Consider the following 18,317-nt stretch of genomic DNA (forward strand, 5'->3'; position numbering starts at 1 on the left):
ATTACAATGGGGGTTTCGCAAAATAATCCCAGTGAAGCACCGAGCACGGTGCCAAGCATGTAGAAATGCTTACATGTAACGAAACCATTCCATTTTTTAAAAAGATTTATTTATTTATTTGGGAGAGAGGCAGAGAGCAGGGGAAGGGACACAGGGAGAGAGAATCTCAAGCAGACTCCTGACACAGGTCTCGATCCCACGACCCCAGAGATTATGACCTGAACCAAGACCAAGAGTCAGGCCTTTAACCGACTGTGCCACCCAGGTACCCCAAAACCGTTCCATTTTAAAAAATCATTCCTGTTTGAGATAAAATTATTCCAGAGAGATCTGGCCCTTTGAAAAGCTCGGAAAGTCAGTCTTGTTCGCTGTCAGAAATTGTGCCCGACACATCTTAGTGGATGAGTTTGCTTGCGTGAGCATGGGGGGGGCTCCCTGAGTGATGACTTCACCACACGTCCTCGTCCCGTGCCCAGGCCTGGTGTGCCACTCGGTTTCCAGCCACGACTGGACCCCTCTGACCAACCAGGTGGTCTCGGGCAGACCCCCCCCTGGGGACTGAGGGTCACTGGGTCATCTTGGGGGCCACCACCCCTACAGGCAGGGTTGGAGGAGACACACCTGAGCCTGGACCAGGGTGACCCAAAGTCCTGGTTTGCCCGGGGCCCTCCCAGCGTCAGCACAGAAAGCCCGGGCCACCCGCGGAGAATCCAGGTCCCCTCACGGACGGTGCCTGAGCAGAGCTGTTGGTCTCGTCAGGGTGGGCAGCGGTCCAGAGCGCTGACCCCAAACCTGTTCATCATGACCTTTTGGTTTCCTCAGATGCCTTCAGAGGAATCAGCATCATCAGCCTCTCGCCATGGAAGACCTTTGATGTACTTACAGAGCATTTTATTTCTTCCTTCAGTTTTCTGCAGATTGAATAACACCAGTCCCACAGGCTGTGGGCTCATGCCATGACCCCCGGTCGTCTCCACAATGGCCCCGGCCCCCGGGGTTTGGAGCCAGTGGGAGGACTGAAGGCTCCAGAAGTTGGGCCCTTCTCGGGGGCGAATCCTCATCTTTAGAACCCTCGGGGGGGGGGCGGTGCTGGAGGGTCAGGGCCCAGGAGAGTCCAACCTGGCCTAGCGAGAAGCTCATCACAGCATCCAACTCAGCCCTGGACTCTCTGAGGGGCGTGGGGGGTGAGGTGCAAGGCAGAGAAATGTCTGATTTGGGGTGAAACCAGGTCAGAGTGGTGGGACTTGGCCCAGAGCACCTCCTTCTTACGTGCCCCACTTCCCCAGGCTCTTGGAATCAGCCCCCTGCGAACGCACCTGCCACGGGCAGAGCCCCACCCCCAACACCTCCCGAGAAGCCTCCCCAGACTCAAACCCCCTAATGGGCCCCTTGTATGCACGCCTGGTGCTCCCACAAAGATGCGCAATTCATCACTGTCTTGGCTCTAACCTCCAGTGATCATTTCTACATTTTGTCACGAGAGAAGCTTCTAGAATGTGTAGAACACAAAAGAATCCATAATAATAAATCCCATTATGGGGGAGGTGGTTCGGGGAATGACTGTCTTGTTATGTTTCTAGACTGTTTTGTGTTAATTTTATTTTTCCAGGGATATTTCAAGATCTTTTAGGAAGGAGAAGCTTGACTTATCTTGCTTTCTGTTTTTCTTTTTTCTTCTTTTTTTAAACCTTCACAGGATGTGTCGGGGTGCCAGGAGCTAAAAAGCCCTCAGTTACTATAGTCAGAGGATGAGGAATGGATTCTGCATAGGCCGCCACCCAGCATGACACCCCGCACGCCAAAGCTCAACGGTGTTTGTTGAATGAATGAGCACTCCCTGTCTCGGAAATGGATCCTGCTTATCCCCTATTTGCCAGCCTGGTGAATATGAATTTGCCAGAAACAGAAAACAACATAAAAAAGATGGAATAGGACAAAAATATACAAGAGTGGGATGAAGTGCTTGGTATTTAAGTGATTTCTCGACTTTTTACAGGGGATTCTGGCTCCTATCCTCTCTCCCTCACTGGCAAAAGGAGCTGGGCGTATATTTGAAAGGTCCTTCCTCTGGGATTCATACTGAGTCACCTTCCAAAACCCCCCAGCTCCTTCAGTCGCAGAAAGGCAAGCTGCAAGACGGGAAATTCAACGTGAAGTGTCACATACATTTAAACACTGGTATCCGAGAGAAAATCTTCCATGGGACTTTCAACGCTTTTAGCTGCTGTCTGCACACGCGGACTGAGGTTTATTTTACTAAGGGTGGCATTAGGCGAAGGCTTCAGCTTGACATAGTGATGGCTTCCTCTAGCAGACGTGCTGGTCAATTTGCCTGCTGTGCTAAATTTCCCCCCTCATTTAGGATGCTGTTCCCATGGCCTCCAAAGAACCAGCCCCTGAGCTAGAACACAAAAACCTAACACAGGGACCAGTGTGACTTCCCATGTAAAGAAACTCCAGCCAGGAAACCCTCAACATCACTTGGTCTGTGTCCTCATTTGTGAAGTAGGCATGTGATTTGGAATTAAATGTAATCACTTCTGCAAAGCATTTAACACAGGACATAGGCTAACGGCTCAGGAAGTGTGAGCCCTGGCAATCACGGTCACTGTAAATATATTATCGTAAAGTACATTGTCGTCATTGTTGCTGATGCAGGAGTGACAAGTCTGGGGGCTAGGGCCTGAGTTTCCGTGTGGGGCCGTGAACAGTAGATGGGGTGAACGAGATCACAGCTCCTGTCTTCCCAGCTCAGCTCCACTGGCTTCTTGCTCTCAGATGCTCATAAGGTTGAATCTGGTGCCCATAAGTCTTTGCCCACCATAGCCAGCCTCCCACATGGCCTCGCCGCCACGCCCATGTGCAGTCCCCTCCACCGCTGAGCCAGGACCCGAAACACAATGGGCTTCTCTCTCTCTCCTGGGTCGTCTGGAGGAAGTGTGTCCATGACATGAGGGGAGGCCCACGTTGTGAGGAGCCAAGAACCAGAGCCCCCCACCCGGAAGCACTCAAGTCTTCTGACGACCTCAGCCCAAACCAACACACACACAACCTCAAGAGACATCCAAAGCCAGAAGGACCCATCTAAGCCACCCCAGAGTCCTGGCCCTCAGAGAATGGATGTTTGTTGTTTAATGCAGCTAAGTTTGGGGTGGTTTGTTATGTAGCAAGAGATAACTCATACATGCCTTTTTGCTTAAACCTGATTGAATGCATGTTTGGACTTGCAGTGCATGATCTCAGGCATGTTAGCTTAAGAAATAGAAACGCAATAAAACTGTAAAAGTTGAAGTTTTCCATGCTCTTTTTCTGAGGTCTATAAAAGCTGCCCTAGTTTTAGGGCATATGACTCACCTATCTGTCTGTCATTTCCCATCCCACATTCATCCATCCATGCCTTAAGATTGGGGTTTTAAGATAGAATATACACAGATAAATAATACACAGTGGAGGGGGAAAGAATCCTTTTTCTTTCTAGAATTTCTTTTGGGAAGGTTTCCTCAGAAAGCTGTTTTTGTGGGCATCTGGGTGGCTCAGTTGGTTAGGCATCAGCCTTCTGCTCGGGTCATGATCCCAGAGTCCTGGGATTGAGCCCCACATCAGACTCCCCACTCAGGGGGGAGTCTGTTTCTTCCTCTCCCTCTCCCCCTGCATGTGCTCTCTCTCTCAAATAAATAAAATCTTAAAGAAAAAAAAAAAGGAGAACTCTTTTTGACCAACTAACTTGTGGTAAAAGTTGAGCCTCCAGGACATGATTTATTCAATGTGAGACTGTAGAGTGTGTGTGTGTGTGTGTGTGTGTGTGTGTTGGGGCTGGGAGGGTTGCAAGTCACATTTATTTATGTATCTTCAGAAGAAACACAAGAAGAGGAAGAGGAAGGGAGAGGAGGGGGTGAAGGACAAAGGCTCCATGCTGTAGCTCTTCCCCTCGCTCTCCCTCATCTTATGCAATATTACTAAACTCATAAAATAAGTGAGGCATATGAATTAGAGAGGCAAAAACCACGATGGCACAATCCTCTGTGTTCACATCAATGCATTGGATTATGGACTGTCCAGGCACAGCAGCAGAGAGGAGGAGGAAAGGTTGGGAACACAGAGGAACTATGGGAGGGCTTTCAGAGTTTCACAGAGCTATAATATTGGGGGGTTGAAATACAGTTTAATCTCTGAGGGCTGCTGAAGACACAAGGTACCTTGGATGGATGTGTGGATGGATGGGTGGATGGATGGACAACTGATGGATGGGTGGATGGATGGATAGAGGATGAATGGAGGATGGAGGGTGGATGGGTGGGTGGATGGAAAGTTGGGTAGGTGGATGGAAGATGAAAGAATGGATGGTGGATGGAGTGGTGGATGGATGGAGGATGGAGGGTGGATGGAGGATGGATAAGGGGTGGGTGGGTGGATGGATGGATGATGGATGGATGAATGGGTGGGTGAATGGAAGGATGGATGGATGGATGGAGGATGGAGGATGGAGGATGGATGGATGGGTGGATGGAAAGATGGGTGGGTGGATGGAAGATGAAAGAATGGATGGTGGATGGATGGAGGATGGATGGATAGATGGAGGATAGGTGGGTGGGTGGACGGATGGATGGAGACAGAGGCAGAGTCTCCATCTAGTGGACATTTAGTGTGTGCAAATGAGAGTATGTACGTGTGTGTTGCGTGCACATATATGAGCATGTGAGTGTGTGTACGGGTGTGTGAGGGGTGTGTGCGTGAGTGTGCACAAGCAGCTGACTCTGACTCACAGGGAAGGGACCCACATCTTCCTGCCTGCTTTCTCCTGCCCCCCACCCACACCCACTGCTTTGGGTGAGATTGTAGAAGGCAAGCCTCAAGCATGAAAACCAACCAGAAAGGATATTGTGAATAAAATTATCTTTTCCTTTTCTTTCCTCTTCCTCCCTCATCGCCCAGAAGGCTATTTATGAATGTACGGCACTCACCCAGAACTTCTTCCTCAGACTCTACCCCACTACCTAACACCCCCTCGATGGCCAACTGACAGTCCGCACGCCCATGGGAGGTGCTGCTGCATGCTCACTGCCTGGCTGCAGGGCACATCTTCTGCGTGGGTGGGCTGCACACCTGAGCGCCAGGCCTGTGAAGAGCAGCGTGCACCTGACCCTCCATGCTCTTCTCTGCTGTTGACAACACAGACAATCCTAAAGGCCTCAAACAGGTGGGGCTATAAGATGGAAGGGCCCAGCCTCCAATGAGCTCATGGGAGGCCACTGGACCAGAAGCTTCTCCCTTGGACCAGAATGAGCCAGAAATAAGCTCCTTGTGCATCTAGCATCTACCAGTAACCACGTGTTTGCTTGCCCTGAGGTAGGGGCTGGACCAACCCCCCATTCAAAATTTGACTTGCATGTTGAGCCCGATGCCACACGTGGACCAAGAGGAAGAAAGAGTTTATAACTGACATGATGAGTCTCTTGGGGGAGCAGGGCAGGCTCCCAACAGGATGGCTGGAGAATGAGGAGGGGTCTGGCTTCTGTTATGATCGGGGGTGGGACTAGGGCGAGGAGTCCCACACACAGGCTGGGTTTTGTGCGGCTGGAACTCCCCACCCCCAGTATCGAGGGAGGGAGCATGCAGACCCTCTCCTCAGCTGGCCCAGATGTGGGGAAGAGGAGGAGGGCCTAGGAGGCCCAGAAGCGGTCAGCAAACACACATGGAAAGTGGAGTCAGCCTCCCTGTTACACCACAGCTGGAACACCTGGACTTACAGGACATCAGAACCGAACCCACGACCTGTATTATCTGGCTCGAGCCTGGCCGCCCCCCTGCTCTCCTTGGGACCAGGCCCACCAACCCCCAAGCTGGGCCTGAACAGAGGGCCGTGTTGCAGAAGTGGTTGGGCCTAAAGTCATTGTCACTGTCCACCCACCGTTCTCACCCTCGCCCTCCCCTCTGCGGCCCCAGCCGGGAGAACCCCCAGGGCCCGTGGGGAGACCCCTGTCTGCCAGGAGCAATGCTCAAGGGCTGGACTGCAGCTGCTTCCACGTGCCAGGGAGCCGCAACCCGAGGCCTGGCTCTTTTTTCCTTCAAGGTTTTCTAAGCTGGAGTCTAGGGTTGGTCACTCCATGACTCGGGAGAGCCACCATCTGCTCCTGTGGGTCTAGGGGTTGTGTTTTCCTGATTCCGAGAAGAACGAGCCCAGAAAGGTCTTTGCAGAGAGGGGCACCTGCAGATGCGCCGGCCGTGCTTGCACCTGCTTCATCACTACTGGGCCCAACAAGGCATATCCAGGACGCAGCTGCACGAGGCCTCCACATTCCTCCCAGGACACCGGTTCCCACGGACTGGAGTGGCTCTCTCGGCTTCCTGCTGATTCTAGAAGGGATCCAAAATTTCATTCAACATGGATTTGTGGCAGTCTCATGAGAACCAAGCCCAGCTCTGGAGCTACCTAATGAAAGCCTATCCTCATAGAGCTTATGATCCAGGGGATCCTGAATCCAGCCCTTCCTACCTTTTTCTGCACTTGGATTATGTGGATTAATTCTCATTAGTGCCATTCTCCAATTTGGGGCAAGCCCCACCTTTTCACACTCATTCCCATCCTTAGGTCCCTGTGTGGACCCATCCCACCCCAATACACGCTCATGTCTCAGGCCACCCTCGACCAGAGGGCTCTGCCCCACTCCTCCCTCGGAGTCCCCAGGGCCACACTTCACAGCGAGTGCCCTGCAGACCAGCCTCCCCCTTGATGCCAGGACCCGAGCTCCCTGCACAGGGCGGTTGGGAAAAATCTGCGGGTGTGTTTAGCCCTGCAGGGCCCACAGGTGCTTGACCATAGATCTCTGCTTCCACCCAGCACCCCTCCACACAGACGGCTCTCTGCAGCCCGTGGAGCCCAGAACGTCACCTCAACATCACACTTACTCCCTGCGGAGCTGTGGGAAAATCAGAACAGCATCACAAGACCTGTGCCCTGATGCCGCCGACCAGCAACATTTCCCCGAGAGCCTCCAGCTCTGCCCTGCTGTTTTCATTGCCGCAGTCAAAACAGGGCATCCCCGGCTTGGGGGCCCGATGGACGCCTCTCTTTATAATTTAATGTGGGGACTGGTGCTTAACTAGTTCTCCTTTCCCCCAGGTCCCCTGTTCTGGAATCTCAGAGATATATTCCTATCGGAAAGGTGATGCTGTTTCTCCAAGGTGCCAAGCATTTCTGAAAGGGCCAGGGTCTTCTGCTCAGAGCCTGGGCACGGCAATGGGACAGAAACTCTGCCGTGGTCTGTAAGTCTCTCTGCCAGCTGCCAGGATTCCTTCCGGAAGCCAAACAGCCTCCCTGTGCCGGTGCATCTCTCCACCAGCAGGTGCGTGTTTGCCCCTGAGGTACCTGGTCCAGGAGGAGAGGGGCCTGCCTGGGGGAGGGGTGTGTGAGGCGGAACCACAGCCGCACGGCTGGCTGGGAGCAGACACCACACTCACCAGCCTGCAGAGCCGAGCAGAGAAGAGCTGTGGTTCCCGAGCTCGTTCTGTGTGCAAAGCATGGCTGCAGGCACCCGGAGATGCCCTGGACCCTCATCAGCCCCCCACAGGACACATAACGCGCGGAGTGTGGTCAGTATTCACCCCAGCATTCACCCAGGACCCAGGCATTCAGCTGCAGGACGTGGAAGACCCCAGGGACGGGACCCAGCGTCCAGGTGGTGGACAGGAAGGACAGCTGCCCCCAAGGTAATTCAAGGGCACTGGGGCCCAAGTACAGAAGCACGTTCGCGCTCAGCCGTGTTCCTCACATTACGTGCAGGCCCTCAAGCCTTACAGCTGAAAAGTCTACCGTCCGATCATCTCTCGGGGACAAAAGCACATAAATGAGAGCCACTGGTATCACTGCCTGTGTGGGAGGCAGGTCCGGCCCCAAGAGCCCTGGACACCGGGCTCTGGTGCGCATGCCCTCGGCGGGGCTGGCCACCAGCTGCCACATGGCCGTGCCGCGGATGGGCGGACGTGAACCCCGGGTACTGGTCAACGTCCAGCAATGAGCCCGGGGGAGGCGTGCGAGGCAGGGGAGGGCACGCGATCTGCTGCAGGTGCACACGCTCCGACCGGGCTGATTTCGAGCTGCCAGGGCACCCCAGGGAGGACGCAGATCGCTATGCTTACATGGCGATCCCCCGTACGCACAGCACAGAGCACAGCAAGATGTCCTGAAATAACCAGGAGGTGGTGAGTTTTGACTCTTCGTTACCTTTGTTTTGAATATGATTTATTTCATTGTGAGCTTACATAAGCCGTTTTCAGGAAGGCCGTGCTCAGAGCAAGAGCCCTAAGAAATGTAAGGAGCGGCTCCACAGCCCAGCACTCACCAGCTGGGAAGGAAGTCTGCGTGGGCGTCATGTGGTGGCCGAGAGGTCAGGTTCAGCACAGGAAGACACTCCTGGGGGGCCCGGAGCTATCTGAGCAGAGCTGAACAGGAGCAGAAACGGCCGTGGCGATGTGGGGCAAAGCCCGGGGGGCCTGCTACCCTGCCCGGCTCCTGGGTGCGGGGGCAGCCAAAACCCAAGCCAGGGAGCGCCCCAGTGACAGCAGCGGCTGCAGCCCTCTGCCCAAGCCTCGCAGCCCAGGCCGCCTGAGACCTGGACCGCTTCACCAGCGCACAGTTTGGAAAGGAGCAGCCCCAGCCCGGGAATGGGAAGGGTTAGGAGGGGTCTGTGCAGTTGTCAAAGCAGCTCCACTCGCCTCTCTCGGGAGAGAACAAAACTGCCCCAACAGCGGTAACTTCATTCAACATCGGTGCAATGGCCAAGCCTACAAACAGGAAGCACAGGGGAGATCTCGAGAGGGCTGAGCCCTGTTCCCCGGGATCCCGTGCCGGCCGGCCGCAGGACTGGGGGGCGGGAGGCAGGCAGCTAGCGTTCAATTCCAGGAAGGCTCCCTTCACGTCTGTGGTGGGGAGAGAAGCTGGACACTGAGGACCAAGGTGTGCTGAGCCCCCTGCACAAGCCCTATGCACATAACTCACTTTGATGATCGCAACCACACTAGCAAGGGAGGTAGTCTTGCCCCACCTTACGGACGGGACAGCTCAGTTTTAGAAACATCGGGAAGCTTGCACAAGACCCCGTAGCGCAGACCCTCCCGAATGTCGGGTCATGTACCCTTAGCTACTGGCTATGGAGAAGGCAGGTGTGCCGGCCACGCTCCTGGGACAGCGTCCCTCCCGTTCTCCCTCCTCCGGCCCTGTCCAGCATCACCCCTTCAGGAGTGCAAAGGGCTCAAGGCCCTGGGGACAAACAGACGTGGGTTGGAGTCGAGGCTCCACGCGTCACTGGTAACTGTCACTCGCGTAACCTCCACCAGCTTCAGTACTTGAACTATGAACCGGACCAGTGACAGCCCCTACTTCGCGATATTGTCGTGGGGGTTAAGGTGAGACCGTGCGCGTCGCATGCTCTGCACGGGGCCTACGCGGGGCAAGCGTTGGAGGGCGGCCAGCACAGGCTGGAGAGCACAGCGCGGGAAAGAGGGGTCAGGATACTGTGGCCGGAACGAGGCGTCAGGCGGACAGCTGGTCCAGGTGACGTCCCCCCTCCCTCCAGAGGCCCTGGACCAGGATGCGCACAGGGCACAATGAGGACGGCGAGGGGGACCCACCTCGCACAGAGGGGGGACCTCTTACCTGACTTCCCACGTGCAGGGCACTCTTCCCGGTTCTTTGCAAATATGACCTCATTTAATCCAACAGGTCAGTGTAGTGGGTGTCATCATCCACCTCAACTTAGTGACGTGGAAAGTAAGTGACCCCCCCAGTCCTGCTCTGCCCCTTTGGGCACAGCCAGGCCTACGGCTCTGCCCCTCCAAGGAAATGGGAATCAGGTCCCCACGGCACCTTCCCTGACGCCTGTGCCCCTGAGAACCTCTCTCCCGGTGCCCAGAGCCGTGCCAGGCAGGGAGAGCCGCTTTGGGATGTACCCAGGGCACTGTCCCCTGCTCTGCCCTCCCCCCCCGACTGTGGGACAAACAGACAGGTGAAGATATCCCAGCAGGCAACGTTACGGGGGGGGGGGCACATGGGGGCTTCAATGCCGGCCCCAGCTCTGCCCGCCCCTCCCTCGCTGAGGGTCTCTGAGGTCCCAGAACGTCTTCGTCTATAAACGCGGATAACGTGGACCGCACGGTGCCGCGAGATGCGAGCGCCTGGAGCAACGGCCGACACCTTGGTTTAGAGCTGTGGTCACCATCCCCCACTGAGGCGCAGCCCCGAGCCCCGGTCTGGCTTGGTCCCTGGGGCAGACTCACCCACCCGAGCCTCCCTGGCCTCCTGGTTGGTAACGCCCAGCTGCTTTGTGGGGTCGTTGTGGGCCGGGCAAGGTCATGGCACCTGGCGCAGCTCCAGCAGCTGTTCACCCCTGTGCTCGTGATTAGCTCTCACAGGACCCGAAAACCGGCTCAAGCCCCCGCCAGACCAGCAGAGATGGTTTGGGTTCGCAGCTTGTGGGAGGGGAGCGCTGGGGTGTTCGTGCACTTGCAGCTCTTCCAGCTTTCAGGGGACCCCCTCAGGGAAGAACCCACCACGGCGAAGCAAGGCTGAGGCCCGCACAGAAGGAACAGAAACCAGGCACTTTGTCTATAGCTCTGTGTCTTTAAATCTCCTTTTCTCCAAAAGTGTGTGCTAATCCAACTGTCGCAGGGGCCTAAGCTGCTTCGCTGGCTCTCGGGTGATGGAAAGGACATGGGGTTTTGAAGTCAGACGACCTGGGTGTAAAGGCAGGTCTGTGGCTGCTGAGTGACTACGGGTAAGTCGCTTACCCTCTCTTAGCTTCTGCCTCCTCCCTTAGAAAATGGGAAAAAGAAGAGTATCGACCTCATAGGACCATGAGGAAGGTCAAAGAGGACATGAAAGCAACCTAGGCGAATGTGGGCTACCCTTTACTGCGAAGAGAAGGCAACATTCAAGGTCAGTCTCAGGAATCAGAACCTTGGGACGTCGGTGTGTCCTCCTCTGTGGGTCTGAGCTCCCTACTTCCATTTCAGTGGTTTCTGGGTAACTGTGTCTGCTATTACGGACCACTGCGCATCCTTCTGGAAGGAGGCAAAGTACAACAGCAAACAAAGCAGCTCGAGGGTGAGAAGTATGGCGAGTCAGGGCTCTCGCAGCCGGTCTTCTCAGGAATGGGGTCAGATATGGGGCCAGCTGGCCCCACATGCAGCTTGCCCCCCAGCCCCAGCTACCCAGCCTGGACAAAGGGAAGTCTGGTCCCCAAAATACCGCCCAGAATCCCCTGGTTTTATACCTTCAGCCTCAGAGCAAAAGTCTGAGTTTTGTTCTCTGTACAATTTTTAGAAGCAAAACACCTTTTGGAAACTTTTTTTCTAATGTGCCAACCCCGCAGAGCCGAATGCAGCCTGTCACGGGGTTTAAACGAGACCAGCCAGGTAGGTGAGACACTGGACCTGCCACGGCATGCAAACGTGTGCACGGCGTGTCACACCAACACCATTCATAAGCCTGAGGCACGGGCCTCCGCCGGAAACCGGACACAGGTATAAGCAGTCTGTGCGTGTCCAACAGAAGCAAACAAGCAAGTTCTGGGAACAAGGTGGAAATCACTGTGCCCAATCCACATGGAACATCTCAGCCTTGTCATTATTTACAAGCCCCTAGAATAGCAGCTACCCACAGAGGACAGATTGTCAAACGGAAAATTCTCAACAAGCAAATGTCCCCGCGTGAACGATGCAGCAACATATGACTGTGCCGTGTCACTTCCCAGCCGCGGGCACAGAGCAGGGACCACAGTGCTTTCTGGGCATGTGGCTGCTCGGGGTCCTCGACTCAGGGTGGCTGTGACAATGTGGAGCCATCGATCCACACTCATGGGCTCTGTGGTCCTCTGGATTGACAGCCCAAGAGTACAGCTCGTGGGGGCCAAGAACTAACACTTTGAACCTGTGAACGTTTTACAAAATCATTCTTCCCTCGGATTCCCATCTCCCCTCGACTTTGGACATAACTCAGGATGGACGGACAGCCCCACGCTGCGTTCCTGGGGTCGCAGAGCCGGCTCTCCCACCACAGAGTGCGCAAACAGCCCGCGGGCTCGGGGCCGGTCAGGGCTCAGAGGCCAATGTGTGCGCTCTCCAGGCCGTCCCACGGAAGCGCGGGGCATGGCCAGTGGTCAGAAGAAACACGAGGCTCAGGGGGTGCCACACACTCGGCCTGGATCCTGGGTCATTCCGTCCTGGGCAGGCCCCGGGCAGCCTGTCAGCCACCCCTCCCGCGGCCCCGGGGCTCAGCGTGCACGGCATGGAGATGTCGGAGAGGTGCGTGCGCTCAGGAAGCAGCAGTCCTTGCCCAGGAGAGGGCCCACGGCCCCAAAGGGACCACACCCTGAATGCAGGCTGGGCAGCGACCCCTTGGCCCACTGCTGCTGCAGGGGCCCTCAATCCGCAGGTGTCTCTCACGCGTCCCCGTCTGGGCCCGGCTCCCGTGAACTCAGCCTCGGAGGACGTGAGCGGTCTGAGTTAAGAGCTCACTAGCGTGTAGATCATGCTGAATGCAGAGAGAAAAGGAAGAGAGGGAGTGAGCAGGGAGCCCGCGAGGGACTCAGACCGACCCTCACCCGAGGGTCCTTCCCCAAGCCGGACCCCATGGCTTCTTTCTCGTCCCGGCCCTGGAGCATCTACTCCCCGCCCTGCTGGCCCCACTACTTCCCACCCCACTGGACTAACCTGTGCTGTGAGCGTGCACCGAGTCCCTTGGGTAGAAGATGTGATCGCTCTAAGTGCAGCTTATTATGCTCATCCGCATGGTTATCATGGTGGCTGTGCCTCCTTCCTGCAGGTCCCCAGGCTGGGGCGTGCAGGGGGTTCTCTCCACCCCACCCACCTCTGTGATACCACACGATACCCCACGCTGGGAAGAGGCCCGTCGTCACCATTCTGAGGCCCCACGTGTGAACGCAGGCCCTCTGGGCATACAAACGACACGAATTCTGACCCGGGTCACTCCCTGGCCCTCCTGTGTTTAATGGAATGCACGCATTAAACGTGCATTAGGAGCATGTGTCCTACGGTGGTGACCCAACGCGACCAGGGAAGGAGTCACGCATCCCTGTGCTTTTAGAAAGGGCGGCAGGCTAATTCTGCAATATCGGGTAACATTCCACGCCAAAATATACCACTTTGCCTTCCTGGCACAAAGAAAAACCACCCCCGTTCACATTATAGAGAGGAAAAAGGGTCATCTGAGAAAGAAAACCAAGCGGGAAGAAAGTCTGCTTCACTTCTAACCCTATCCAGTTTCCAAGGCCCTACGAGCTCCTCAGAGCAGCTGAAGTTCCATCTCTGCGAACCCGGTTCACCGCGTGTCCACGGAGCATCACTGGCCAGGCCCAAGCTGGAGGGTCTCCCTGCACTCAGGGGAGCCAGGGGTCACGTGAGAAGCGGACCATCGCTCAAGGTCACAGAGCCAGGGAGGCAAGGCAAGGAGCCACGCCCGTCTCTCCGTGGTGATACCGAGTGGGGTTACGGATGCCCTTTACTCGCTCTACTCACTTTCAGACTTTCAGCCACTCATTCACCATTATTGAGCGCCTCTTGCATGCCACGCACCATTCTCGGTGCTGACAGACAACGGTAAGCGTGCAGACTGACACCTGCCTCGAGGGACCACACAGCCAAGCTGCAGCAAAAACAAGGAGCTCGTGAGCACCTACTGTGTGCCACGCTCCAGCCAGGGCACCACAGACACACAGGCGGTTGAGACAGATGGGGTGTCTGCCATCAAGTCGGCCAGAGAGAAGACAATCATAGAGGGAGAGGAATACACAAGAAGGAGGCAGCCATGACCCAGAGCAATGGGCGGGAGGCTGGTGCCACCTCACCCTCCTGGCTTGAGAGATGGTTCCAAGGCGCAGGCAGACCGTCCACCCTGGACTAACCGCAGGTGTTTGCATTCCTGTTGGCTAGGATCCACCCCAGGAACCTGCAAGCATCTCCTGGTCCACGGGGCACCTGCTGGGGTAGTTAGCACACAATGCTGAGACGAGTCCAGGCTCTGGGGTGAGACAAACGCGTCTCAGCTAGGGCCTCGGACACATTTCTCAATCTCTGCAAGGTCCTGTGAAATGCCAACCCCACCTTGACAGGGTCCCTGCGGCTGTCACTTCAGTCCATCCCTGTGCTCAGCTTGGACGCAGCTGTCCACCTGCGTGGGTCCCCCTTTCCCCCACAAGAGTGGCCGGGGCCGACGGTCCTGTGCGCCCACAAGCCCTGGCTCCAAGGGGCTGGGAGTTCTGGGGCGGGAGACACCGGGTCTTTGAGGAGCTCGGCAGAGCCCCCGACACCGGGTTCAACAAAGAAGGGGGAGCCCCGGCTGCCACCCAGGGTCCCGCGAGGCAGGGAGCAGTTGTTCTAGCTTTGTTTTAGCAACAAAGTAATTAACAAATGTAACATGAAGGCAGAGCCAGACTGAAGGAAGGACAGCCAGCCAGCCGGAATGTGTGGGACACGAGGTTCATAGGATGATCACGCTCAGGCAATGGGCAGGAGCCGCCCAGGCCGCCCGCCCGCCCGTTGCTGCCCCCTCGCACCCCCTCCCGCCCCCCCCCCCCCCCCCCTCCCCCCCCCCCCCCCCGCCCCCTCCCGCCCCCCACAGCCCTGCAGGAAGGGAGCTACTTTGCGGTGACTCCCCAGGTCTTCTTTCCCACAACAGACGGATGCTGGCAATGCAACTGAAATGAGGGGATGTGACCTGCCTCCATCTCCATCTGGACTAGGGTGGACCCCAGACGAATGAGGAAGGAGCCTGGGGGGCACGGCTGCCTCTGGGGCAGGCTCATGACTCTGCAGTGGGGGCGTCTGCAGACCCCCACAGAGGAGACTGAGCTCACTCCAGCACCTCACATTAGCCCACGGTGTCAAGTCCTTAAGCCTGGAGGCCACCCTCTTTGGGCTCCCCAAGGCAGGAACCAGCTTGAGCGAGCTTCAGTGGCTAGAAAGTTCTGAGTCGGAGTCAGAGAGACCCAAGCACGGCTCATTTTTAAGTGTGGATAAATGCAGCCACTCCCCAGCCCGCCCCAAGCGTGGGGCGGCCTCGCTAACACCCCACCCTCCTCTTCCTCACGTGGCTAGCACCGACAGCAGTGCCGGGACACCGGCAGCTTTCCTGGCCGAACGCAGGTAGCCACCGCGTAATGAGGTGGCAGGTGAGGTGCCCCAGAAATGAGCCCAAAGAGGAACAGGAGGGAGATGCTTTCAGAAAAGGTGCTCTCGGGGCCTGGCCATAGGCAGTCTGCTTTCAGCCATCTGCCTCGCTAGGCCACTCTCTGCAGAGGTGCAGACACGGGGGCGGTGCTGAACAATCGCAAAGTCAGCACGGTCTACCTCATTAGCGAGTTACGTAACATGGGCAGAGTCGTGAGCCTGAGCACTCAGTGACCCCGCGTGCCCCTTTGAGACACGCGACCGCCCCCCGGGGTCTCTGTTCTGTCCCCCAGATGCTTCCACGTGGACTAGGGGCCACAGGGGACCCGAGTGGCTGAGCTGGGGACGGAGCCCTATGGGGAAGGAGTGACCAGCTATGTGTCACCAACCGCCTCCCCAGAGGTGTGGGGACAATGAATTTCTCTGTGAGGCCCTGCAGATGCACCCACCAGGGGCCAGGCCTCCTTCAGGACCCGCCACCCCTCACGCCTCCATGCACAAGCCCAGGCTCCCGACCGAGTCAGACAGCTGGCATCAGACCCATGCGGCTGCGACCCCACCCTCACAACCCTCCCCCCCCTCCGCAAAAGCCAGAGGCACAAAGCGCCTGCAGGACCCAGAGCGCCAGGAGGGACAGACACTCACCAGTAAAGGTAGTAGAAGAAGGACAGCAGATAAAACGCGAGTTTGCACCAGGCCTCCTTCTGACAGTAGCTCAAGGTGTCCGCATTCATGACCGCCGGCGGGTCGTAGGCGAGCTCCGAGCTGTCCGCTGGACAGTGGAAATACCTGCGGGGACAGAGGACACGGCATCCTTGGCTCTGGGGCTTGGAAGGGCATCCGAGGGATCTCTGTGAAGCAGCGTTCCGCCACTGCCCACATCACTGCCCAGCACTGAGGGCCACTCCCAGACACAGAGACCCTCCGGCACCACGGGCACCACGCCCACAGAGAGAGCTGCTCCGAAGGAAGGAAACCGAGTCACCTGGAGGCACCGAGAAGAGCTTCCTTGCTCCAGGGCTGTGGGCACCCCCGTGGGCGTCAGCCCAGAATGGGGCGGCGACACGCAGGGCGGCATCACCCCCAACCACATTCTACCCTGATCATTAATGACTCTGGGTGTCATGCTGTCCCCCACACAGACCCTCTTTTCAAATCCGGAACACTGGGGGAGAGATGTCACACTCCCGCAGGAGTGCGGTGGGGTTCAGACATTTTCCTTCTTGGTAGAAGGACCCAGAACAGCCAAAGAGCATTGACCATGGCGGGGGGCATAGCAGCAGAAGGACCCAGGGGGAGCAAAAGCACAGGGCATGGGACAGAGGGAAGCTGAAGCAAGCTTTGTGTCTGTGGAAACACCCAGCGGAGGCCGGGACTCTGGTGGTGAGGCTGGGCGGGACTCGAGGGCCACCCCGTGGCTGACCTCTGGCCCCCGGCACGGCCTCTGCGGGCTGCTGTCTGTCACTTGGGTGAAGGAGGCCAGAGGCCGGGCCGGAGAGGGGCCCTGAGCAGATGACTCCCGGGCTCAGAAGGGTACCCTGTAACCAGGAACACGGGACCTGGTGTTCCAGCCTGACCTCACCCCCCAGAGGACAGCGACAGCGACAGTCATCACCGGGTGCCAGGAGGACAGCACAAGCCAGGTTCAGTGATGCCTGCCAGCTCACAGCTCTCCAGGCCACACTCCTTGCCTCCCTGGGAGCACATTCCAAATCCACTGGCCTTGCGGAGACCTCGCTCCGTGGGGACAGGGGCAGCCAGGTGGCCAAGCGGCTCGGTGGAGAGAGTCAGGGCTCTGCGGCTACCGGACACCAGACTGACCATCCTCCAGCCGGCCATTGATCCCTCCGAGCCTCAGCTTTGTCGTCTGTAAAATGGGGACGGAAGTGCAGAGACAACTGGGTGCTGGATGCAATACTCTGCCAAGAATGGGACCAGACGGAGGTACCCCACTGCTTTCCTCCGGTGCCTGAGAATAGGGCAGGAGGGGCCGGGTCTGTGGGACAACGTCCTTAGCCCATGGGTGAAACAGAGAAGGGGCCTCAGCTCACCCGGTTGTGTGGATACTGGGTGAGCTAAGCCCACACAGTCCCTGAGCCGGCAGGGACTACATTCCGACGCCACCTTGTTCCCACCTGACTGCTCTCCAAGCTCAGACTGCAGAGGGTTACCCTCACTCCAAACAGGACGCTCTCTGGGCACCGGTTAGGAGTCTGCCTTCAGCTCAGGTCAGGATCCCAGGGTCCTGGGCTTCTCCCTCTGCCCCTCCCCCTGCTTGTGCGCTCGCGCTCTCTCTTTCTGTCTCTCTCGCTTGCTCTCTTTATATAGCAAATAAATAAATTAAATCTTTATAAAAAAAAAAAAAAGCACAGGACTTTCTTGTGTAACTGAGTCACCTTCCTTTCTCCCTAACCTGCACTTTGTCCTCTCCTCCTGCCATCCGTCAGGGGCGCCATCCCCTCCCAGCCAGCAGCTTCGAGGCTGCCCTGCCCACTGCACCTGCTCACTGGCCAAGGCCAAGTTCACCTCCACGTGAACTCTCTGCCCTTCCGACTTCCATCGCTCTGTCACACTGGGGTCAAGTCCATCCTCTCTTCACCTGCGATGCCATGGTGACCTCCCAATTCCAGATTCACAAGTTCACCCTCCTACCTGTCCTCCCCATGGCTGCCACCGGTCATTTTCCTAAAACTAGGATCAGGCAATGCCACTTTCTCCCCGAAAAAGCTTCTGAGCACTTCCATTTCCTGCAGAATACGTTGATTCCAACTTCCCCAGCAGAGAGCTTCGGACCCTCCACCCCTGGTCCCTCTGCTGTCTGTCAAGCCCACGTCCATTCACCTCCATCCGAGGACCCTGCATCCAGCCTCACTGAACCAGGGCCCTTCCCCAGCACACCGAGCGCTGTCTCACCTCTGAGCCTGTGCCCGTGTTAGCCCCCCAACCTGCAGACCTCACTCCCCAACCTGCAGACTTCGCTGTGTCCCCCAGCCTGCAGACTTTGTCCACCAGCCTGCAGACTTCGCCCCCCAACCTGCAGACTTTGCACCCCAACCTGCAGACTTCACTGTGCCCCCCAGCTTGCAGACTTTGCCCCCAGCCTGCAGACTTTGCCCCCCAGCCTGCAGACTTCACCG

General features: G+C 57.0%; 1 protein-coding gene across 3 annotated transcripts in view; it reads right to left on the reverse strand.

Annotated features, from left to right (window-relative positions):
• Positions 1–6,276: 6,276 nt before the first annotated feature.
• CNIH3 (cornichon family AMPA receptor auxiliary protein 3) overlaps positions 6,277–18,317 on the reverse strand; it is a 218,974-nt gene continuing 206,933 nt past the window's right edge. For 2 of the 3 annotated variants that reach the window (XM_021679500.1, XM_021679501.1), the window contains 2 exons: positions 15,826–15,969; positions 12,491–12,526 (listed from right to left, as the gene is read on the reverse strand). In XM_021679500.1, the coding sequence (XP_021535175.1) occupies positions 12,499–12,526; positions 15,826–15,969 (172 nt within the window). In that variant the 3' untranslated portion in view covers positions 12,491–12,498. Of the gene's footprint in view, positions 6,355–12,490; positions 12,527–15,825; positions 15,970–18,317 lie in introns of those variants that run through there. The other variant, XR_002479779.1, reaches the window with a different exon arrangement.

Source organism: Neomonachus schauinslandi, chromosome 6, assembly GCF_002201575.2.
Source record: "Neomonachus schauinslandi chromosome 6, ASM220157v2, whole genome shotgun sequence".
Lineage (NCBI taxonomy): Eukaryota > Metazoa > Chordata > Mammalia > Carnivora > Phocidae > Neomonachus > Neomonachus schauinslandi.